Source organism: Ruditapes philippinarum, unplaced genomic scaffold (assembly GCF_026571515.1).
Source record: "Ruditapes philippinarum isolate M1 unplaced genomic scaffold, ASM2657151v2 ctg3442_1_1_1_1, whole genome shotgun sequence".
Taxonomy (NCBI): domain Eukaryota; kingdom Metazoa; phylum Mollusca; class Bivalvia; order Venerida; family Veneridae; genus Ruditapes; species Ruditapes philippinarum.
The window spans coordinates 44,395-69,901 of record NW_026867251.1 but is presented as its reverse complement, the minus strand read 5'-3'; the positions used below and the strand labels follow the sequence as shown (position 1 = coordinate 69,901).

Genomic DNA, 25,507 nt, shown 5'->3' with positions numbered 1-25,507 from the left:
AGGGAGGCATATTAGTTTTGAACTGTCCGTCCGTCAGTCCGTCAATCCGTCCGAAAACTTTAACATTGGCCATAACTTCCTCATTAGTAAACGGATTTGATTCATATTTTAACACAACATCCCTTAGCACAAGACCTTCCTACGGACCTGTATTTTTTTCCTTGACCCCTGAATGGCCTTTACCTTGAAGGTCAAATTGTCCAAAAACATTTAAGATTGGCCATAATGTCCTTATTAGTAAATCAATTTAATGCATAATTAGGCACAACACCTCTTTGGACAAGGCCTTCCAACTGCAGTAGGGCCTACTATTCTATTCAGTGATTGGACATGGGGTCGTTCAAGGAGAGACCGAAGCGAGGCATCAAGTATGTACTTGCCCTGGTCTGAAAAATATTAGAACTACTAGAAAAACTGTCAGTGATGCATAAAAATAAAAAAAAAAATTTGGTCATGTCTCTTGCAAAAACATCCTTTTCAGTTAAACACACTGTAAAATTAGCTAACCCAAAATTGTACCAGTGGTGAAACACCTAAGAAGTCAAGAAGATTTCTTAAAATGCCACTATTTCATGATGAAAATGCTATTTAAATGTCAAACACAGACTGTCATGAGCTTTCTAGGAAAGACAGTGCAACTAAAATCATGAAAAATGCTCGTGTACAGAGCAAACAAACGCTGAGAACTATTGAATCTGTTACTATATGCGACTATCGTTTTTCGCGGAGGATTACTTATTTTGTGTATTGTAACTTTTAACACTTCACTAGTATATTCTTAGCTTAATAGATAATGGTAAACAAAAAAAACTACTTATACCCACAATTTTGCAGATGTTTTGCTGTTTGTGCAAATGGTGGTGAACTAATAAGGGGAGGTAAATTATGTATTTAATTGCATATACTTCGTGTTGCCAGAGTTAACATAGAGGGCAGTCTGTGTGATATAAACATGCATTTATCCTGATTTTTATTCATGTTAGACTGGCCAAGTTATGTAGACAAAGAAGAACTATTGCAAAGAGAAACTATTGTGCAAAAACGTTTTGATTGCTTTTGGTAGATTGAAAATTGTATTCTCCCCACTTGAATTACATATTAAAACCAGACACGCACTGCGCTTGTCTTGCTCACAACGAGGTTATGGTGCTCACAACGAGGATTAAAGCAAAAAAGGGTATATCTTCCTTTCTATGAAGACATTCATGTAATAATTTACGCTGAAGACTTGTGGGCATCTGTTTTAGGTTAGAATGCACAACACGTCACCAGAATCGACGTTTTTCAATGTTAAATTTGGTCCGGAGAGATTGTCTCCAGTTTTCCAGCTACCCCAAGTGACTGCGTCGCACGGTATTTCCATCAAATTGTCGACCAATAGGCAATATCTTTACATGTGCATACTCGGAAAACACATCGCTAGCTAACTGCATTCCGATATTTTTACATAAATGTCTGTAATCATCAAAAATTATGAAAAACTCACTTTGTTTATCGTGTCACACGTCCTAGATGGGTGCGAGTTAAACGGGCGTGTTTCAATCTTTGTCGCAACAGAAAAACAGTTTCGAATTTCAGACATGGCATTATTTTGTGAGTTCTACTTTTTCACAAAAATATGCAACTTTATTATTAAACAACGAGCACATACCAAGACCATGGAGAAACAATTGATTTGTGCTTCGGATATTCAACTGTAATAGAGAACGATTTTCAATGCTGATTGACTGTTCACATCATTTGTCGGCGTCATTGATGTGCAGCATCAACATTTAACTTGTTTTGTCTTAATATTCAGTCCAATAGGTGACCATGTTTGTAACTTGTTTATCCAAAACTCTTCACGAATCCGTCTGTAAATTTTACTCCTATTGTTATCAATTGATTCTATGATAATGAATTTAATGTTATTTTCACATTAAATTCAATATCATAGATATTTTACCAAATATAGATGGATTAGTATTAGCCTCTTCAATTATTGATGCACAAAAGATAACATAATGAATTGGACAATTGTTCAAAAAATCATTTAATTCTTTTTAAAGTAAAGTAAATTTATAATTAATTAATACAAAACCAATAATTGTTACTTAATCAACAAATATTTGATACATGTATATTTTTCCCCTCGTCATGGGTATGTGGGGGTCGAGTATATATATATTTATTTATTATACTGCACGTTTGTAACGTCGCTTTTCATTGGATAATCGTGACGTTGATATAGTTTTTTATCAAACTCCTCACAGTGATTACCTCCCTTGGAAGAATTGTAATCACTGCCTTCACAGACGTCACATGATGATGAAAGTCACATGACGTAACGTCGAAATTCAAATTCAAATATCGACCGTTACATAGAAAATCTAACGTCATTTTTCTCTTTCTGTTTTATTTTTAACTTTTTGTACCTACGTTCGTTATATTTTATCCAAAAAAAACAACAAAAGTATACAAAATAATGAAAAATAAATTAAAAAGCTAAAAAATATAAATATCCAAATATTGATATTTCAATGTTTGTGATGGCAGAGATCTCTGTACTGATAAGGGGAGATCACTGCGAAGGAGATTGGTTTTTTATAATACTGCACGTTTGTAACGTCGCTTTTCATTGGATAATCGTGACGTTTATATAGTTTTATATAAACGGCTGTTGTCGATTCATGAAGAAATCTTAGTTTTTTCTCTAAAAAATGATGTTTGCTGTATTATAAATTCGTTATAAAGATTGTTGACAGGTTATATGGCAGTATATAAACGGCTGTTTGCAATATAACCCTCGCCTAGCGGCTCGGGTTATATTTACAAATAGCCGTTTATATAGGGTCATATAACCTGTCAACAATCTTTATAACTTATAATATACACGACTGCTGTCGATTTATGAAGAAATCTTACTTTTTTATCTAAAACACGATGCTTGCTGTATTATAAATTCGTTATAAAGATTGTTGACAGGTCATATGGCCGTATATAAACGGCTGTTTGCAATATAACCCTTGCCTAGCGGCTCGGGTTCTATTTCCAAATAGCCGTTTATATACGGCCACAATCTTTATAACTAATAATATATATAAAATAATAAATAAAGTCTTTGTAAGGAATGGAGGGGGATATATGTATATATGATAAATAAAATCTTTGTAAGGTATGGAGGGGGATGCCTTCGACCCCCACATACCCACGACGAGGGGAAAATAAAAAGGCTGTGTGACGTAGTGTTTGACCCCAGGTGACCCATATTCAAATTTGACCTTTAAATCATCATTTGAACCCTTGAATGTTAACAAGGTAACAAAATATGTCAGTTAGATGGTTTAGAAAGGAACACATGAAGTTGCAATTACATGATAGTGCATCCAAGTATGAAACAAAGCATAATGTGAGTTCTAATATCACCAAGCAAGATGGAATTAGTGCATTAATTCTGTTCCACAACATGGTCCAAATCTTATTTTATAGGATAAGATATGAGAATTTTATTAATTTGACCTTGATGGTCAAGGTCAATTAAAGGTTAAGGTCACATCTGAATTATTTACTTGTTTAGTAGAAAGTCTTGTTTTGTCTAAGTATAAATCAAATTCGTACATAAATAACAAAATTTTGATAATTTAACCTGATTCAATGATATGACCTTGACGGTCAAGGTCATTTAAAACTCAAGGTCAAGATCAGTTCAACCTTTTAAAAGGTCTTCTCCAAAAGGTAATTTTGTCCAAGTATGAAGATAATCCATTTATAAATTATGTAAAAGTCAATTATAGCAAAAATCAGTTTAAAAAAACAATAATTTAATCCCAAAGATCAAGGTCATTAATGATCCAATGTCAATTTGAGTTTAATATTCATGAATTCATATTAATTTGAAGTCAATCAATTCATTTATAACAAAGTTATAGCCAGTTACACCCAAAAAATCAATAATTTTAATAATTTTTAATAATCAATATAATAATAAATATAGAATTAATATAATTTTTCAAGGTCAATGTCATTTATGAGTGAAGGTCAGCGTTTATCTAGATTACTTGAAGATCTATTCTAAACGATTGTTGTGTTAAAGTTTGAAGACAATCCATTAAAAAGTTATAGTCACTAATGCAAAACAATCAGCAAAACTCAAGCAAAATTTAGGCATTTGACATTCAAAGTCAGGTCATTTATGAATGAAGGTCAAGTTTAGCTTAGTCTACCTAAAGGTCTTTTCCCAAGGGTTGTTATAGCCAAGTATAAAGGCAATACACTAAGAACTTAAAAAACTTATGATCAAGGTTAAAGCACGGGGGACGGCAACGGCAACGCGACATGACAACAACAATACCTCTATTTTTTTTCTTCGAAAAAAGTCGAGCTATAAATGGTTTACCCATTCACTTAGTTATAAACCTTGACATAATCATGACGTAATATAAGTTGACGTGTCATTGCTGTGTGATGAAGTTCCTTTCCCATGTATTTAATAATCTGCATGTATTTATATTATTTACTACATAAGATATTTAGAGTTATTTTATACTTACAACCAGCAGTTGTTCTTAAACTTGTTGAAGCCGGACATCGTTATAAGACTTCCAAACGCTGGTCCTAGTGAGTAAAATATCTGTGTGGCAGCGTCTGACCACACCTTTCACAATATAGATAAAGTGCTGTATATTATCATTTGACCAAAGATGGTTAAAACTTGTAGACATGAGTGTGGATATATGTGTGATATAAGGCCTTATGTAACTTTATTTTACATGTCTGATATAAAGCATATGGCGTAAATGCCTTTATACAAATAAAAATAAAAATAAATTTCTCGAATTATGATCGACTTAATTATTGTATTTTGTCCTCATTTTAAACCTTCTATAATTTTCAATGCATATTTACGATCAATTCTATACACTTTAATAAAGTCCACTATATAGGTAATTAGACGGTTACTATAACAACAAACAATTTGTAATAAAATAATATGTAAGATATACCTTAGGATCTCTTAGTTTCTCCCATTCTGGTATGATATAGAAATGTATACCCTCCTTGTGACCGTCCAAGGTAAGACCTCTCACAAGCAGCACTGTCAGTAAAACATACGGGAAAGTTGCCGTAAAGTAAACAACCTGATCAAATGGAAAAAACTTGCAATACACATTTAAAAAAAAGAAAAAAAAATACCGAAGAATATGCTAGCAAAACAATGATGTCTTAATTTGACTACTAATTGAACTAATCAACACAATAATAGTAGTCTATTGCTTACTTCCTTAAAGAACCAGACTAACAAAGAATTTCGAAAGACAAAATTTTCCAACCTTTCCGGATGATTTGATTCCTTTCATCAAGCAGAAGAAAATAATTATCCAGGCCAGAAAAAGGCACATGACATTTTTCAAGCTGACACCGTTGATATTGTCGATTCCGTCAGATTCGTGAAGTCTCAGAACGTATCGACTTATAAAAGAAAAAGAAATAACTCAATGGCTATGTTTCAGTGATTCTGATTTTCAATGAAATATTAGCAAAATAAAATCGCATCTATCTTTCATTCACATTAGCTAAATAAGTTATGTAACAAGATTATATCTGACAAGTTTTTAATTGAAACCTGTTAAAATTTGAGAATAGGAGGATTACATGTTAATGTTTTAGTAACTTGGAAAGTATAAAATTAAATCTTTAAAGTTAATTTCAAGAACTGCATTTGCAGAGCGAAAGATCTGATCTGGAAATTAAACCAAAACAACAACATACATTCATTGTGGAGGTTACCTTTTTCGAGAATTCAGTTACACAACTTACTTCCAATATTCATCGCTTGGCAACTTCAGGACTCGATTACAGTCAGAGAAATTAGTTTTGATTACATCGTATCCCAATTCATATACACTTTGCCATTTCATATTCATAGAAGCTAATGTTGTATTTAAGCATTTAGTATTCATCATTTCTATAAAAGATGTTTATCAACCATATATTATTTATGTGAGATTTGATGGAGAGCATCAACAATTTTATCTGAGAAAGTGACAAGATTGAATACTATAAGTTTCTAATAAATTAGTTCTGTTATGTGAATAGAAATATAATCAAAACAACGTTCTTTCAAACTATATTACTGTCAAATAAATATCTATTCATTAAACAGGCCCACACAATTAAAACTACATTTTATAAATTTTAAATATATATGTATATGCATGTAAACTAACTTACTTATGAGCTCATCAACTTTTGTGACGTTGTCTGTCATACTGTCAAAATCAGGATATGGGTCTGCTCTACAGTTCTCAGTATTCCATGGATTGTCACAATCTATCCATGGTACTTCACCGTCAAGGTTGACGAACGAGACGAGCATGTAGTAGATGGAATACATTATGATCACGTTATAGTAGACACACACAAGACCGCTGATTGTGACCATACCCCATCCGATACCTGCAAACAAAATCAAAGCACTGAAAGCACTGAAGTATACATTGCTTGATAATTTAATCCATTTTTGTCATCAAAGCCATGTTGATTTTAACCTACTGACCTCAAAAACAATAGGGGTCATCTTCTGACCAATGTCAATGTCCCTAACAAGTGACTCACACCAATGCTTTTTCCTTCCAAAGTTATTAATGAGACAAGGAAGATGTGATGTTCCATCTGTGTATTGATAGGCAAGCTGATAGATGAGCAATAAAGAAATCATTTTTTAAACACCCGTTAAATGGACCGCAGTATAGAATATTGAAACATTAATATTGAGTCTTCAGTGATGCTATCTTAATCTAATAAAAGACATGACCTGGTTCTGGCTTTAACTCTATACAAAGTCAATTAATTGAATCATCCTACAAGACTTAATTACCAAATTATAGTACATCCTTTTGTACAGCTTTCCATGTTACAGATCTATGTACTGTACTTTGATGCATTAATATATATATTCTGGTGTGTTGTATTCATATCTACACATTAATTTTCAAATGAATTACTTTATCGTTTATTAATAAAAATGAAACCCATAATCAAATCAATTCAAATGTACTGTAATATTTTCATTATTCAATAATTGTTACATATAGTCTTCATATACAACCTTTCCAAGAAATTCATTTATATTGGACAGCAAGTTAACAAGTTTTTTTCCATAATCAAGCTGTGTTACCAACTTCTTAACTTAAGATGGACCATTCACATAACAATATTGAGCTAAAACATTTTTCTATTTTTGGCTACTGTGACCTACTTCTAACCAAGGTGATCCATGTTCAAACTCAGACCAAAACATGTCACACACATTCTTACTAAGTTTTGAGACAATTGGGGCAAAAGTGTGACCACTAGAGTGTTGACAAACTAAATGACCAGTAGAGTGTTAACAACTAAATGTCATCGTCGGATACACATGGTTGATTAACATTTAACATGACATAACTGATAAATGATAAATGTAATGGGGTGACCGCTCATTTTCCTGCATAAATGCTATCCAAAATCGAGCAATGAGATATTTTTATGGAGTTGGGAAATATACGCCTAATGCAGCGGTAATTGGGGAAATGGGCTTGAAACCATCAACAGTTAAGCAGTGGGGTTCTGTAGTCAGTCACTTCTGCAGAATGTCAAAAATGGATAGTGGTGGAATTAACCAAAAAACCTTTGATTGGGCAAGACGGAGTGCTTCTTTCAGATGTAAGAACCAGTATTTTAGAATATGTAAGATGTTAAGAAATATTGAGATAAATATGAATGATGTACATGTTTTAGTGCTAAGAGAATAGTTGGAATGGTCGAGAACAAGTTACGGTCAGTTGAATTAGATAAGTGGAAACAGTCACTAAATAGGAATGATTCCAATAGAAATACTGGTGGTTATAAACTTAGAACATATAGATTGTTAAAGAAAATCATGTTGTTGAAAAATACCTCCAGTAAAATTTACCCTTTTATCATAGAAGTTCTTTGACAAAATTTCGTTGTGGTGTTGCGCCTATTCGGTTAGGGACAGGCCGTTATGAGAATCTGCATGTAAATGATAGAACATTTTTCAATTGTACCACAAATGTTGAGGATGAGATTCATGTAATTTTACACTGCCCGATATATAATGATATCAGAGAAGATTTGTTGGTGAAAACACGTCAATTGATACACTGTCTGACACGGAAAAGTTATGTTATTTACTAAACAACTTTGAAATAGTTAAATATTATGCCAAAGCCTGCTACCAAATACTGCAATGTAGACGTTTTATGCTGTATAGAAGATAATTTTTACTTAAAATTTTAACTAAGCTAGTCATTAGTTGAATTGTATTTTTTTTTACTTACGTAGTTTTATATGTGTTCCAATACATGCATATATTTACAACAAGTTGAGTATGGTGCTTTTATAGTGCTTTTATAAAGATATTTTTTATTAATAGGTTAAAATAGGAATATTGCTATTGATATAGAAAACAGGAATTAAAATTGTATGGATTTAATGCCTATGTGGTATAATATTGATCTTGCCAATTTAAAAGCAGCCTGGAATTTCAGGTGTACAGACTCCTACAATGTATTGTAGTAAAGGAATTTTATTATCATGAATTTTATATGTAACTTTTAAGGGTATTAGCGAAATGATTTTATGAATTAAAAAGTATTTATATACAGGGGTGTTAAGGGAGAAAGTGATGTACAAACATGCTAAGTCACACTGTACAATCATGTACAAACATGCTAAACCACACTGTACAATTATGTTCACACATGCCAAGTCACACTGTATAATCATGTACACATATGCAAAGTCAAACTACAATCATATACACGCACGACCAGTCACACCGTAGAATCAGGCACATACCGAACCAATCACTACGTACAATCACATACCGAACCAATCACTACGTACAATCACATACTCAACCAACCACAATGTACAATCGATCTTGGGAAATCAAACAGATTGGGTCTAGCACTTTTTAACATACTGTCATAGTATTATAACAAGAATTTGTAACAGAGTTACTAACGTCCCCCGCCTCGGTGAAGTTTTATATGAAGCATAAAATTGTGCTATTTCAAAAGATTGAGGTATAGATCTCAGGACTTTCTGTCCAAAATTATGATCAATGCTAGATCTGCAAATGCAACAATAAATTTATTAAAGAAATAAAATGAAACACAAAATTTAAAAATTTATCATGTTAAGTTTTGGCCTCTAAGTCTGACCTTGACCTTGGAGGTACGGGTGCAGGTGTTGTGTATGACATATCCTCTTATTATTGTAACTATTTGTGCCAAGTATTTTAAAAATCCCTTTAACTAGAAGAAGTTATAGATGGGACACAAAATATTCCCTATTACAAACTATGTTAATCTTTGACCTCTCAAGTGACCTTGGAGGTAAGGACCAATGTTTTGCGCCTGACATATCGTATTATTATTGTGATTATTTGTCCAAAGTATTTTTAAAATCCCTTGATCTATGAAAAAGTTATGGACTGGACACAAATATACCCTATAACAGACTATGTAAATCTTTGACCTTTAAGCCTATAAGTTTCACCACTGAAATGAATAATAACATAATAAAAATAAATACTGCGTAATGATTTAGATGATGTGTAGCCATTGTATCAGCAATAAATTATTGCTTTTCTATATACATGTATGTACGTTCTTTACTCTATTGAAACTACGTACGTTCAAAAAACGACTGCAAGATTATTTTTTTTTACTATAAACAAATAAAAAGTAGAAGTTAATTATTTAAACGATTGAGAAGTCTAATTTTATGGGTATTTTTATTCATATACCTTCCTTATCGCGCGTCCAATGCGGTTTTCGGCTTTTCCATGTTTTTAACGCTGACTGTTACATAGCCGAAAAAAACACAAGTTTTTCATACTGTATTTATTACAAAAATATAACTTACATTTTTCAAAGGTAATACAATTTATGTCATTGTTATTCATGTAAAGGGTGAGAAAATGTATTTAGCAGCATTTTTTTAAAATATATATCTATTTTATCGCAAGTAAAATGTGTTTTTCGGCTTTTCTACGTTTTTGACGCTAGGCATCAGTAACAAAGCCGAAAAACACTTTCATACAATGTTTGTTACAAAATATTACTGATATATTATATTGCTAACAAATATAATGTTATATTTATTCATTTAGACGGTTGAAAAATTTATTTAATAGCTCTTATTTTAAATATGTCTATTTCATCGCCCGTAAAATGTGCTTTTTGGCTTTTCCATGTTTTTGACGCTAGACCGTTACGTAGCCGAAAAACACTTTCATACTGTATTTATAAAAATAATATCACTGACATTTTCCATTGGTAACAAAAAAAATGTAATAGTTATTCATTTAAAAGGTTGAAAAATATTTAATAGCGGCTCTTGTTTTAACTACGACTATTTTATCGCCCGTAAAAATGTGTTTTTCGGCTTTTCCATGACTGTTACGTTGCCGAAAAACACTTTCATACTGTATTTATAAATATAATATTACTGACATTTTCCATTGGTAACAAAAAAAAATGTAATAGTTATTCATTTTAAAGGTTGAAAAATATTTAATAGCGGCTCTTGTTTAACTACGACTATTTTATCGCCCGTAAAAATGTGTTTTTCGGCTTTTCCATGACTGTTACGTTGCCGAAAAACACTTTCATATCGCATTTAATACAGAACCCATTAAAATAATTCCTATCGTAAAATCATTCTCTAATTTACACTGGTTGCAAAGGGAAAGTAAATTCTAATCATTTAAAGGATAGAAAACAGTAGATAAAACTAATTTTGTTGGAATTATACCAATTTATCGCCCGTAAAAAGTGTTTTTCGGCTTTTCCATGTTTTTGTTAGCTTACCCGTTGAGTTTCCAAAAACATTTTTATAGTGCGTTCTTTTCGATATAATGCTGACAACTGATAAATTTATTGATCGGAATTGTGAAAAACAATTACTCTAGTGATTAAAATGGAAATTAGCATTTTTTATTGCCTATGGCATGTGTTTTTCGGCTTTTTGTGCGACGCAGGCTCAGCGAACACTTTCATCAGCGTATTTTATGATATATTACCGATTTAAAACTGATGTTATTGAACCCATGTCATTAAATAACCATCGAGAATTGTTTATATTGCTGATTTTAATCACAGCCTTAATATTTCATTGTATTTCAAATGTTTTTCGGTATTTTTCGGCAATTCCAAGCACCCATTAAAATAATTCCTATTTTCTGAACATAAATTTAATGTATTATTTCTTAATGCTTACACTGCTTTACAGTTAGTTTCAAATGATTATTTATTCTCGTCGCCTCTGGCCACAGATGCCTATATTTATTTCATGCTCTGGCTTAATCGTCAATATTCCAAGTTCGACGAATTGTTATGGATCGAATGGTCGAGTGGCCGAATCTTTATTTTTACCCGTACTGAATATAGATTTGAAAGACCCTGACTGAATATATGCGCTGAATTTCATATATTCTACAAAAGAATCATTCCTCGATAATTTAGTGGTTTAAGTAAAATAATTTGCCCGGTAATGAAGTTGTAGGACGTACTTTTATAACAACCTCGTATTTTTAGGGCACCGGATTGATTCATATTAAGGAAAAACAAGACAAAGGGCTGACTGTTGACTTACGTCCTACAACTTCATTACCGGACAAATCATTTTACTAAAACCAATAATTTATCGCGGAATGATTTTTTCTATAATATGATCATGAAATACCTGAAAAATCAAAGATAATAATGACTTTTTTTGGCAAATTTGTCCTAGTGTTTACTACTCCTTCACTAACATGTGAAATTTGTTTTTCATATATTTTCAGTATAAAAGTAAGTCTATTAAAATGAGGCTGTGATAGGTTGTTGCTGAGAAAACTGATACAAAATTTCCTACCATTGACTATTAATGTTGAAAATTTAACTAGGTCGGTAAACAGGAAGTGGATGAGCGACATACCTGAAATGGAATCCCAAATTATGGGACCACATGTCAATGCTGTATGCTGAATATCAAGAGGCTGTGATACGTAGTTGCAGAGAAAACTTTTATGAACATTTCCTACCATTGACCATTAATGTCGAAAATTTAACTAAGTAGGTAAACAGGAAAAGGATGAGCGACAGACTAGAAAACATTTTGCAAGATCAACCAATATACTTTTAAGAAATTTAGACAGCCCTGATTGTGGTAAATTTTAGAGGTATTTTGAATAAGGTTTTTATAAAAAGGTAAATGGTCATGTAAGTGTTTAAAGTGGATGTGGTAGGGTAACAGTTTTATACAAATCATAGAAACAATCATTTTGCTCGCGTAATTTGTTACCTGAATGCTATTATCTGTTTCTTAACAAGGATCAATAGGAAAACATTTTTCCTAAAGATGATATAATAGATTATTTTTTATTCGCTAACTCAAACGAAAATAAATTATTTATTCTTTTTAAAACTATTAAGCATGATAAACAACGAGACATAATTAGGATTGGCCAATCGCATTGCTTTTATTATATCGCGCAAAAACATAGTCAATAACCTAATAATATTTAACAAATAATCTATACATGTATATTGTTCTACAACAATCAATGGCATTTGAAACAATTAACAAATCAAGCCTTTGCAAATAAAATATTCATTCATATACCTAGATTTTTGACAACTAATATCATCTTTAATATAACCGTCTTTAGCCTTTACAGCCAACGGCCATGCCTTTTAATTAAACAAACGGTCGGGAATTCCGAAGTTAGCCGCAGCTGTAGCAACACCGGACCGAATGCTATGAATCCCAAATTTTTTCTTATCTAAACCAATTGCAGAAAACGTGTTAAGTTCAATTTCTCTAACCCTAGTATATGACAAATGATTAACTCTTGATTTATAAGTATTTGTGGATTTACAAGACACTGAACGGAAAATTAAATTGTTCGAACCATCCGTAATATTTCTCATATATATATAATCTCTCTAACAAAATCACCGGACATGTCTTTTCACCAGTCCTAGTCCGTTTTGCTTGATCTTATATAAATGCAAACATGATCCGGAAAAAAAATGAAGATCTGATCGTCTTAGGTCACTTAACTCAGAAAATAGTAACCCTGCATAAGCTACAAAACACACAAATACATCAAAATTGAATCTTCATTTATAAACAAGTCCATAAGTTTATTCAACATTAAAGGAGTCACAGGCTTTTTTAGGCACAGAATGTCCCAAAATTCGATGTGTTGCTTCCCTGACTGATTTAACCCAAGTAGAATTACGATGATTAGAACTAAAACTGGCCAAATCATGAGCCCATTTTACTGAATAGTAAATTTCATCAACAGAACCTGGATAATGTGATCTCTGAATAACTGATATTAGATATGAAACCAAATACAAATCACTAGCTGGTTAGATTCGACACCGTGATTCCGAGCCCCAAACATCATTTTCCAAAACTCCTTGATACTTTTCACAGTGTTATTTCAATATAAAAATTGGTAATTCAGCAGCCAAGGAAGACAATTCCGGATCGTAAAAATCAACTGTATTGACCTTTCGTGCGATCAGATCTGTAAAATGTATAAAAAGAAACACAATAAAAAAATGTGTGCTAATAAAAACTATGTAAACACATTTTTTAATACAAAGTACACTGTAATACATTTGTACACACATTCTAAGCAACGATATTAGCTGTGCAAAAAAGTTCAGTCAACCTCTCTATGACTTTTCCTTTCAAATAAAACAGTACAATATAAAGAAGCATGTCCGCGATATATGGTTTTACTTGACTGTTATATTCCGTTAACATAGGCTAAACAAGGTGCTGAAGGCAAATAAGGTGCTAGCTTTTCAAGCAAACAGAAAATTTATAACTCTGGGAACTTAAGCTACAGGAGGTACTAACCAGTTATTTTCATTTGCCCAGTTTACAGAATAAATGTCAACTTTCTCAGTTCCCGGAACCCAAACTTAACTGTTAAAACGAAAAAACTTTCGATTATAAATGGTTCGCAATCCGATCTACTGTATGAGGTCCCCACATCAAATCAATACAATAAAAAAACTCTCCTGAAACACCCACATATTTTACTATAATAATCAGCCAAAGCATTAGATTCTGTGAGAACCCATGTCATATGTAAAGAAATCTGATGTTCAATGCACTATTCAAATATATCTAAATCTATCTTGTGTTAATCTAATTTCGTACTTCCCCCATCAACAATATGAAGGAAATTCTGATTATAGGTACACCATCTCACAGTTAACCCTACTATAAAAGGTTAAAAACTATTTAATAAAATAGCAGTCAACTCGCGCCATTCAATATAAGCAGCGCAGGCTATTTGGCTAGCGTCAGAATAGACTGTTACTGACTCAATACTAGTACGTTGGTTTACTAATGACTTTCTTTTTTCTAGAATTAGATTTCTCGAACAGCTCCCTCAGACTGGCTAATATCTAAAACAGAGTCCCAGCCCTCATTTCTAGATTCAATGACATGATGCAACTGTTTTGTCATTAATTTGCAAATATAACCTAAAACAGGCATTAATGAAACAAATTTTCCTGTGAACTTTCCTTTTTCCCGTGCACTTAAAAAAGTAGTTTTCGCACAACATACTTTAATATAATTGGACACACCACCTACGTTAATTTTAGCCAATTGAAGTCAGCTATTTACCCTTTACCCCCCCCCCCCGTCATCTAAACATATTACAAATATATACCATTTTCCCTTATATGTTTAACAATTGACCGTAAAGACTTTATCCAGATAAATGGAGCCGATGGCAGTCCCAAAGATAATCCACGAAAACTCTACACGGTTTACTGAGATGGAGCTATATCTATATGGTGATATGCTGAGGTTACATCAAATTTGTACATGAAGCCTCCCGGATACAAATATTCAAAAGCGACTTACCAGTCATCGAACTTAAAATGTTCTTCTAAACATATCTATTCATAACTCTTAAGTCAAGGATAAAATGTATCTTGCCAGAATTATTGACCGACAACGGATGAACTTAATAAGGAATGAAAGGAACTTCTTAAACACAACCAGAATGAGCTAAATTAGTGATAGCACCCGAAACGAAATCACAATCTTTAGGAGCAGACTTGATGTTTTTGAGAAGATAACTAACAGGAGTTTCATAAAATGGAATAATATAACCGTGTTGAAATACATCAATTACAAAGTCAGAAGCTTTTAAGATATTTCTCTATAATTCAACATGAGACCGTTACCTACCCTTCACAGACTGATTTTTGCCATGAGAAAATGTCATTTTGTATTGAAAATACTTAGTTTGTGCTAAAATTATGTCCTCTAAAAAACGCAGTTTTTTGTTCAGCGAAATACAATCATCTGAAAAATACTCATCTTTACAATAAGCCGGTTCTTGATTCAGTTGCGGTTTGTTGTTATTGCCCGAGACTGATTGCTACAGATTGACGAGTGAGACTAGCAGTTTCAGTTTTTATTAAACCAAGTCATATAATATGCAACTGGTTATAACAAACAAACAAACAGAAAAAAACAGTCAAAAATCATTAATATCACAATAAAAGAATACAATTATGACTAAAATAAATAAACAAAAAAGGAGATCATATTGTTCATTTTTACAACTGAAATCAATACAACATGTATTTTTCATTGTAACAAATGGGAACGGAGAATGAGAAATATTAATTATCTTAATTTTAACATAATGTTTTTACAGAATAAAGATTGTTTTAGTAGAATTTTTTCACAACTATTCATTAAAGATCCTGTAACACAATTTTTATGGTTTTATATCATAAATATGATGCTCAAATTAAGATTTATCAATTTTGTAAGTTCCAAAAATCATTATTTATAAAGATATTACCGAATAATATTATACAGAAGTTTACATATCTTATTTTCCTTAGCATTGATAATTTTACTCCAGAAACACAAAACTGTTGTTTTCACTTGTAAGACTAATGGAAATATGCCTAATTCGCCACAAACCATACAATTAGGTGTTGAAGCTTTTAAATTCAAAATAAACTTACAAAAATACAACTTAAACTTCTCTAGAATTTTAACTTGTTCGAATCCCCAAACTTCACTTCCATAAAGAAGGATATGTACACCTATAGAGTTAAATAAATGTACATGTAATTGCAAAGAAATTTGTAGACATAATTTACGGTACTTTTGGATCACAGAAAACATTGCTCTTCTAGCATTATCAACAAGATTTTTTTTTCTATTTAAAAAATATACCATTATAATTAAAAAGTACTCCAAGGTAAGTAAAGTTATCTACTAGACCAAGCTTTTTACCATTTTGAAGCACCACGCTTAATACCGTATTCCGGTATAAATCGGACAATGCGCTTGAATGCTAAAACGCTAAAATCTTGCCTTTCTACCCAGCGGAATGAACTTTAAAAGGTCTAATTCATCTTTTCACAATGATTTATGTATGATAATGAATGAAAAATGTAATAATCGGCGAAAAAAAACACGATATTTATTTATTTTGTGATCATGATTTCTGCAAGCGTCTGGAGGTACTGCTCCAATCCTGTTCCTGTATCGGAACTGCCTCGGCTATTATCTATAATAACCTCGGAAACAATACGGATTGAAAGTACACTTAACGAAACTTATAAGTACTCCGACTATTTTTTTATTATATTGTGTTAGAATTACTATAACTAGTCTAAGTCGATACTGTATAAACTTTAATCATAGTATCATCATTTTATAATAGTAAATGCATTTTACAATAACTCAAACTTAACAGAAAATCAGTAACTGAGATCACCATTGTAAAAAAAATCAAATACCTTCAAGTTTAGTATATATTTTGAAAACCGGAGTTTTCCTGCAAGTTTGAAATCGGAGTACTTATAAGTTTCGTTAAGTGTAGTTCTTCCACGTGGTTTCAGATGTAAACAGAAACAGAGATAATTTAAAACGAATGTATATATTTGACATCTAATGTCTGTTCCGGTACTCTATGCTTGAAAATATGTCTGACAATAATTTGTAATTTAAATATGCCCACTGATGTTCAATTTTAAACAAATTTGACTAAATGTCAACAGGTTAGTTTTTGTACTTTCGGTTTCTACAACCACAATAATAGATATATAAATAATGTATTGTTTGCTTTTGTACTTATGAATTCACTTATTTTAGGTGGACTTTTACTACATATATTGGAAATAAACTTGTCAACAACTCCCATCATTAAATTACTATTTGTTTACATGTTTAGTTTCTTAGCGTAGGTTAGACCGAAATACCGCATCCGTTCTGTGTATTCATACTATTGTGTTCGAGGTCCTTCTCCGAAGACTGACGGAAAGGGCCGAGTAGTTGCGATTGCCGAGTTAAATCCCTGATTGACCTTGACTGGTTGACCTTGTAAAGACGCTTCCGAGAACGGGATAAAATCCGTCTCCTTGAGTTTGACGTAATCTTGGACAATTCGACCGGAAGTGTCAAAATCCACCATAGGCATAACACTGGATAAGTTGCTTGTTCTTTCGTCGAAAAGTACGAAAAGAACTGAGTACACCCCTAGCAGTGTTATCAAAATAACGTACTTGTCTAAATACTTCCGAAAAGCAACCATAAAATCTGCAGAACCCCCCTATCGCTACCACGTGGCTGCCCTGCGTTTTAAGAGGGAAAATAGACATGCGAATAAAGCAATGCAATTACCTCCAGTGATTGGAAACACCTTTCGATACTTTATATAGATATCTGATACGCTTTGTTGATGCACGAAAATCTCGTGCAAGACAATATTTATACAGTTACAATGTATTATTTAATAGCTCTACCAGGAATAAATACATTTATTTAGAATTTCCTCATTTCTGAAAAAGAGCCCTTCTTATACAATATACAATATGTAAAAGCAAAGTTTAGTAAAATGTCCATATTTCATTAACCACACCGTAAATTTTGTTTAACTTTTGCATGCAGGTGTCCATTAAGGCTTTTTACTGTCCTGTGTTGTTAATTTTACAGTTCCTTATAGTGCCCATTTGGGTGTTCTCAGGGAGTATAAATACTGACTGGAAACATTAGTAACGTTTGTTTTTTGCTCTTTTTTAATGATAAATAAAAAACATATATCAAATAATAATATTATACCAGAAATTCAAAAGCACAAAATATAAAGTAAAAAAAAAATCAAATTTCTATGCTTACAAATAGTTTTCTTCTTTTTTATTACCTCCATTCACATTTATGATATCAATACTCACACTGACATCCATTTTATGTTCATTATTTGTACAAAAGTGATTATTCTTCATTTATAAAGCCAACAAAATTGTGATACATGCTAAAATATATGCTCTGCATATTGTAGGTTGGAGGAAAACTTTTAGGACATATATACTGTATAACTTTGTGTACATGTAAATTGTGTAAGACCCCCCCCCCCCCAATACCCACAACGCAAGTCACTGGGTACATCCGATTTTTAATATCATTGGAACTATTGAAGAGTTCTTCTATGTTATTATACATGCCAAAAACTGAGACGTACAGATGTGTCTTAGGTTCAGATACAAAGGCCATAGTATAATAATTGATTCAAAATAAAAGTATTTTCACTCGATATAAATTTTGGTTTTTACTGTATAATACAGCTGTATTAAATTTTAAAATACAGTTACAGTTATTTCTGTTAAATACTATCGTTTCAATTAAAAATTACCTATTTTTGAAAACATAAAAAAGAAGAAATTGTCACAAGCGCCGAATATCCCCGACGCGCGCTTGTCAGCGCGCGCTTGTCAGAAAACGTTTAGTTAGAATTTCGCATATATTGAGAATGCAGTTTATTATGGTGACTGATTTGTGCCATTCGTGTTTTCGCCCCGCGTCCGAAAATTAACAAGTTTAAATGGCGGGGCGCGGAGCGAAAACACGCTTATAAGCGAGGGCGCGAGGCGAAGTTTAAATAATAAAACTTCGACGCGCGCTCCCGCTAACAAGCGTGTTCTCGTCCCGCGACCCGCCAACCGAAAAGTCGATATTACAAGTTAAAATGGCGGGGGCACGGAGCAAAAACACGCTTATAAGCGAGAGCGCGGGACGAAGTTTAATAAATAAAACTTCGCCTCGCGGGGGCGCGTAGCGAGATTTTAGAAATAAGACGGCGGGGTCGCGGGACGAAAACACTCTTATCAGCGGGTCGCGGGCGTAGTTTAATAAATAAAATTTTGCCGCGCGACCCCGCTAATAAGTGTGTTTTCGTCTCGCGACCCCGCCAATCGAAAAAGCGATAACTAACAAGTTAAAATGGCGGGGACGCGGAGGGAAAACACGATAATAAGCGGGGGCGCTAATTAGCGTGTATTCGCTCCGCGCCCCTGCTGTTTAATTTCTTAAATCTCGCTCCTTGCCCTAGCGGGGCGAAGTTTTATTTCTTAAACTTTGCCTCGCGCCCTCGCTAATAAGCGTGTTCTCGTCCCGCAACCCCGCAAAGCGAAAAGTCGATAATTAACAAGTTAAAATGGTGGGGGCGCGGAGCGAAAGCACGCTAATAAGCGAGGGCGTGATGCGAAGTTTAATAAATAAAACTTCGCCTCTCGGGGGCGCGGAGCGAGATTTTAGAAATAAAAAGGCGGGGTCGCGGGACGAAATCACGCTTATTAGAGGGGGCGCGGGCGAAGTTTAATAAATAAACTTATAAACTTAATTATAAGCGTGTTTTCGTCCCGCGATCGCGCTAAGCGAAAAGTCGATAACTAACAAGTTAAAATGGCGGGCGCGGAGCAAAAACACGATAATAAGCGGGGCGCTAATTAGCATATTTTCGACCCGCGGCCCCGCCGTATTATATCTTAAATATCGCTCCGCGCCCATGCGGGGCAAAGTTTTATTTCTTAAACTTCGCCTCGCGCCCTCGCTTATTAGCGTGTTTTCGCCCCGCGCTCCCGCCATTTTAACTTGTTAATTTTCGACTTTTCGCTCGGCGGGTTCGCGGGACGAGAACACGCTAATTAGCGGGAATGCGCGGCAAAGTTTTATTTATTAATGTTTTTGAATTATTTCACCTACATCAATAAGATTAAAGATTGGATTTGAAGTTTTCATGACTTCTTTTAAGGGCAATACGTTCTTTCTCCCTGAAATATCTACTCAGTGAGATCTATGTACCGTTCAAGTTATATCCAGGACAATAATTAAAATGTAAAAATGATTTTAGTTCAAACTGTAAAAATAAACAAAGGGTAATATCTCCAAATATTAGAGAAGAGAGGGTTACAGTTCATCTGCACTACACTTTTACTCAATGAGATCAATCTACCTATAAAGTTTCAAGTTGATACCTTTTATAGTTCTCAAGTTATATCCAGGACAATAATAAAAATGTAAAACTGATAAAAGGGCAATAACTCCAAAATTAGGGAAGGGGGTTACGGTTCTTCCGCATCAGATGTACCTATAAACAAAGTTTCCAGTTGATACATTTTATAGTTCTCAAGTTATGTTCCGGACAAAGTTCAAAGTGAATCAAGAGCCACCGTCGGACGAGGGCAACGCTCGTCATTTTTACTTTTTCTAAGAGCAACCAAATAAACCGTTTCAACCAATCTTTTAAAAGAAAATTAAAGAAAATAAAAAGGTTTTCCTTTATCAATTTTAATATGTCTGTCTAGTCATACTTGTTGTTTTGTCAAAGTACGAATCCGTCCATAAATAAATGACAAAGTTCTAATATAATCAAAATTCAATCAGTCAAGGTCATATCTAAACTTGAAGGTATTTTGTCATAAAAACATATGTCTCCTAAAACTATGTATCGTCACTCATGTGAAGTTCATTGAAATCCCACCAGTAGCTTCACCTGTGATTTTTTTCTATTTTTAGCTCTTATCCTTTTGTGCAGTGAAGCGGTACGTGCCCGTGAGGTGCACAACTAGGGATGGTTCTGATTTCTCCTGTAAAGTTTGGTTGAAATCCCACCAATAGTTTGACCTGTGAACGCCGGACAAGATTTTTCTATTTTCATTTTTCATTAAGGTGATTTTTCTTAAGTGATATTTTTTTGACTTTTATGAAATACCTTTCTTTGTCATGCCAACAAATGCTAAGGACCACAATGGAAATAAGAGCTTGCTCTTTTTTTGTGTTATCCTTGGTTTTGGGAACATGTCATAATTTACATAATTTATTTATCTATATATTTATCTATCTATCTATCTATCTATCCATCCATCCATCCATCCATCCATCCATCCATCCATCCATCTCTGTCGGCCATTATCCATCCATCTCTGTCGGCCATTTTGTGTTGTGCAGCGAAGCGGAACGTGCCGGTGATGTGCAAAACTAGGGATGGTACTGATCACTCATGTAAAGTTTGGTTGAAATCCCACCAGTAGTTTAACTTGTGAAGGCCGGATAAGATTTTTCTTTTTTTTTAGCTCTGGCGATCATTTTGTGCAGCGAATCAGAACTTGCCGGTGATGTGCACAACTAGGGATGGTACTGATCACTCCTATAAAATTGGCTGAAATCCCACCAGTAGTTTGACCTGTGAAGGGCGGACAAGCTTAATGCGGACGGGCGGACGGACAACCGGACAGCCGGACGGAAAGACAGACGGCGACGGCAAAAACAATATGTCTCCCAAAAATTTTGGGAGACATAAACATTCCATTATCAGTTTGGTAACAGTATTGTTTTGTCCACAACAATGACGCGATTCCATACATTACAATAACAAAATAATGACAACTTAACCAAAATTCAAGGACAGTTCAACCTTTAAGAATGCCTTGTCCAAAAGGTTGTTTGGTCCAAGTATGAAAAAATCCATTGATTACTTACAACTATAGCCAATTATACCAATAATCAGTGAAAATAAAATAATTTAACCTTCAAACTCAAGGTCGTACATGGGTCAAGGTCATTTATATCATTTAATATACCTGATAATCTTGGCCTAAAAGATGATGTGTCTTAATATGAAGTTAATCCATTTATTTATAACAAAGTTATAGCCAGTTACAGAAAAAAAGAGAATTTCATTAATTTGTCCTTGACAGTTAAGGTCAATAAAAATTCACGGTCACATCAAAATTATTCATTATGTTTGTTTGGAAGAAAGTCTTGTTTTATTCAAGTTTAAATCAAATTCGTACATAAATTACAAAATTATGACAACTTAACACAAAATTCAATATTTGACCTTGACGGTCAAGGTAATTTAGAGCTCAATGTCAATGTAGGTCAGTTTTACCTTTTAGAAGTTATTTTCCAAAAGGTTGTTTTGTCAAAGTATAAATATAATATTTTATTAATTATCAAGTATTAAATCAATCCAGTCAATAATAACAAAGTTATAACCAGTTTTAGGAAAAAAATGAAAATTTCAATAATTTGACATTCTAGGTCAAAGTCATTTATGAGTGAAGGTCAACTTCTATCTGGTTAACTTGAAGGTTTATCGTAAAAATTATTATGTTCAAGTTTGAAGACAATCCATTCAAAAATGTCAAAGTTATAGCCACTTCGAACAAAATTCAGCAAAAAAAAAGAAAGAAAAAAAAAGACAATATCTCCAAACTTGGGGAAGGGAGGGTCAAGGTTTTTATGCATTGCACTTTTACTCATTTACATCTATTTACCTACATTAACCTAAGTTTATATCCTTCATAGTTCTCGTGTTTTTCCCTGACAAAGTTCATAGTGTAAAAATAAACCAAAGGGCAATAACTCCAAGATTAGGAAAGTGAGGGTAACAATTCGTATGCACTAAACTTCTTCTCTGTGAGATCTATCTACCTGCAAAGATTAAGTTGATACCTTTTATAGTTCCCAAGTTATGTCCCGGACAAAGTTCAGAGTGTAACAAGATTGCATTTGTGAAAAAAGCTATGCCACCACATTTAAACAGCACTAAATAGAAGTGTGGGAACAGAAGATTTTTTTATTTCTATGTTTTGATATCAAAGTTCAATGTTACATCTAAAACTGACCACATGGTTAAAATTTCATGGCTGTACATCAAAAGACGAGAAAGTAGGTCACTTTCGCCTTTGGCAAGGCAAACAATCTTGATAGAGGTCCACCAGACAACATTTCTTGTCAAATATCAAAGCTCTATCTTTCTCTTATTCAGAAACCATTTGTTTTAGTTTCTGTTTTAATATATGCATGTAATGAAAATCAATGACCCCCGGGACGGGACCAATTTTGACCTTAGGGCTATAATTTGAACTATCTTGGTAGAAGTTTACTACACAATGTTTCATGCAAAATATCTAGCCTCTAGCCTTTGTCAATTCAGACAAGAAATGTTTTAAAGTTTTTACTGTATGTATATAGTGAGAATCAATGGCCCCTGGGGCGGAGCCAAATTTTAACCAATTGCTGTAATGGTAGAAGTCCACTTCACAATGTTTCATGCAAAATATCTAACCTCTAGCTTTTGTCAATTTAGAGAAAATGATTTTTTTAGTTTTTAATATATACATATAAGGAAAACATATGAACCCCGGGGCGGGGCTGATTTTGACACTAGAGGCGACATTTGAATAACTTTTGTAGATGACCTAAAGATGGTATAATAACCCAAAAATCAAAGCTCTAAGCCTTGTACCTTAAGACAAGAGGTTTTTTTAAAAAGTTTTTACTATATGAATATAGTGACCACCGGGGCGGGCCAATTTTCACCAAAGGGATATAATTTGAACAATCTTGGTAGAGGTCTACCAGACAATGCCTTATGCAAAATATCTTTGCTCTATGCCTTGTGGGTCTTTACTTTATTTTTTTCTTATAATTCCTTTTGGTTGCCATGGCAACCAGATTTATTCATGGAATCAAATTCTTTGAACAACTTTGGAAGCTTTCACCCAAGAAACAATGCAGCCAAGTTTCGTTGAAATTAGACTATTGGTTTTTTACAAGAAGATTTTTCAAGTTCACTATAATATATAAAACAAACACACAAACAAACACACGCACGCACGCACGCACTCACACACACACAACCACACACACCTACACACACACATACACACGCGCGAGCGCACGCACGCGCATACACACACGCACGCACGCACAAACAAGTCAACACACACACACACAGAGGTGAATCGCTATATGCCACCGCATTGCAGATTGCAGTGGCATACAAATATCAATAGATCAGCAACGAAAAAACTCTTTTGGCAGAAGGAGGTTGGTGATCAGAAAATTGCCCCTATCGGAATTTTGGTTGCCATACTCGTCGGATTTTTTGTTTGTAGTCTGTGTTGTAGTAGTTAACGCCAGTCGAAGTCGTCGTTATATTTGTGGTCGTAGTCGTACTTGTAGTCGTATAATTCAAAGTCGTAGTAAAGGTTGCATGCGTGGCAAACTCTTAAAACTTACTCGTAGTCGTAGGTGTTATAGTTGTCGACGTAGTCGTTGCCGTACTAGTAGTTACTAAAGTTAAAGAAATCATAGCCGAAGTCATCGTTGTCGAAAACAAACTTGTAGTCGTTAAAGTCGTTATGCAGTCGTTGTCATAGTCGTATTCGTAGTAGTCGGCGTAGACGTAAGTGTGGTCGTGGCCTAGACTAAAATGTGATGAACGGTGATATGCAGCATTTTGACGTATACAGCTAACGATCAATCAACGTGTACGGCTCACACAAAAGCTATAAAGGTCGTAATCTGTGTACTGTTCAACAATGCTCGAATTTACGTCATCAAATGATTAATGATATATGGACGTCTAAGCTGAACTGCATTTGATAAGAGCATTTTTGTTGATAAAGAGTCCTTATTGTTTTTGTCAGTTTTGACAATGCTTTTTAAAAGGAAGGAACAAATTGAAAACATTTGACAATCTGTAATATCCATGCTGTTCACACCTTTTAATGAATCTTATGAATAGGATCTATAAGGTGAAATGTACACCATCAATTGGGCTGTACTTTACGATAAAAAGCATGTACAATAGGCCTCTTATGATCAAAATGATGATATAATTGAGCTTGGCAATGGAACCTGTACTTGATTAAAGAAACATAAGCAAAAAAAAACCCAAGACAAGTCCCTACGGTCAGATGTTTTTTTTCTTCATTTTTTGCTTACTTAAACAAAGCACTTATGAGGTTTCGAAAAGTGATCAGACACCTAGATTATGAATTTGACTCATCCATCCCATAAAAATAGGAGTTACCCGTGATTTAATTAAATTTCAAAGAATACATCATATATTTTATAGAATAAAATAAGGACTGACAACAGACGGACAGACCAAAGAGAGCCAAGATATGTTCTTACAGTAAACGGACGAACGGACAGAAGGACATTTGTTGGAAAACGAACAGAAAATCTGTTGTATCGAAACTTATGACTTACCGAAACTTATGCCTTACAGTCAAGTTTTTATACGATAAATTTGTCATTATTATAAACAAAAGGGCCATGATGTGCACTTTATCGTTCACCTGACTGAAGTATTCAGTGTTTGCTATGCAAA

At 33.6% G+C, this 25,507-nt stretch overlaps 1 protein-coding gene across 1 annotated transcript in view; it reads right to left on the bottom strand.

Annotated features, from left to right (window-relative positions):
• LOC132735417 (sodium- and chloride-dependent glycine transporter 2-like) overlaps positions 1–25,507 on the bottom strand; it is a gene marked incomplete at its 3' end in the record, with an annotated part of 38,081 nt that overhangs the window by 4,141 nt on the left and 8,433 nt on the right. Inside the window, 5 exon segments of the mRNA XM_060722360.1 lie at positions 4,530–4,633; positions 4,983–5,117; positions 5,310–5,448; positions 5,797–5,944; positions 6,211–6,435. Of these exon segments, the coding sequence (XP_060578343.1) occupies positions 4,530–4,633; positions 4,983–5,117; positions 5,310–5,448; positions 5,797–5,944; positions 6,211–6,435 (751 nt within the window).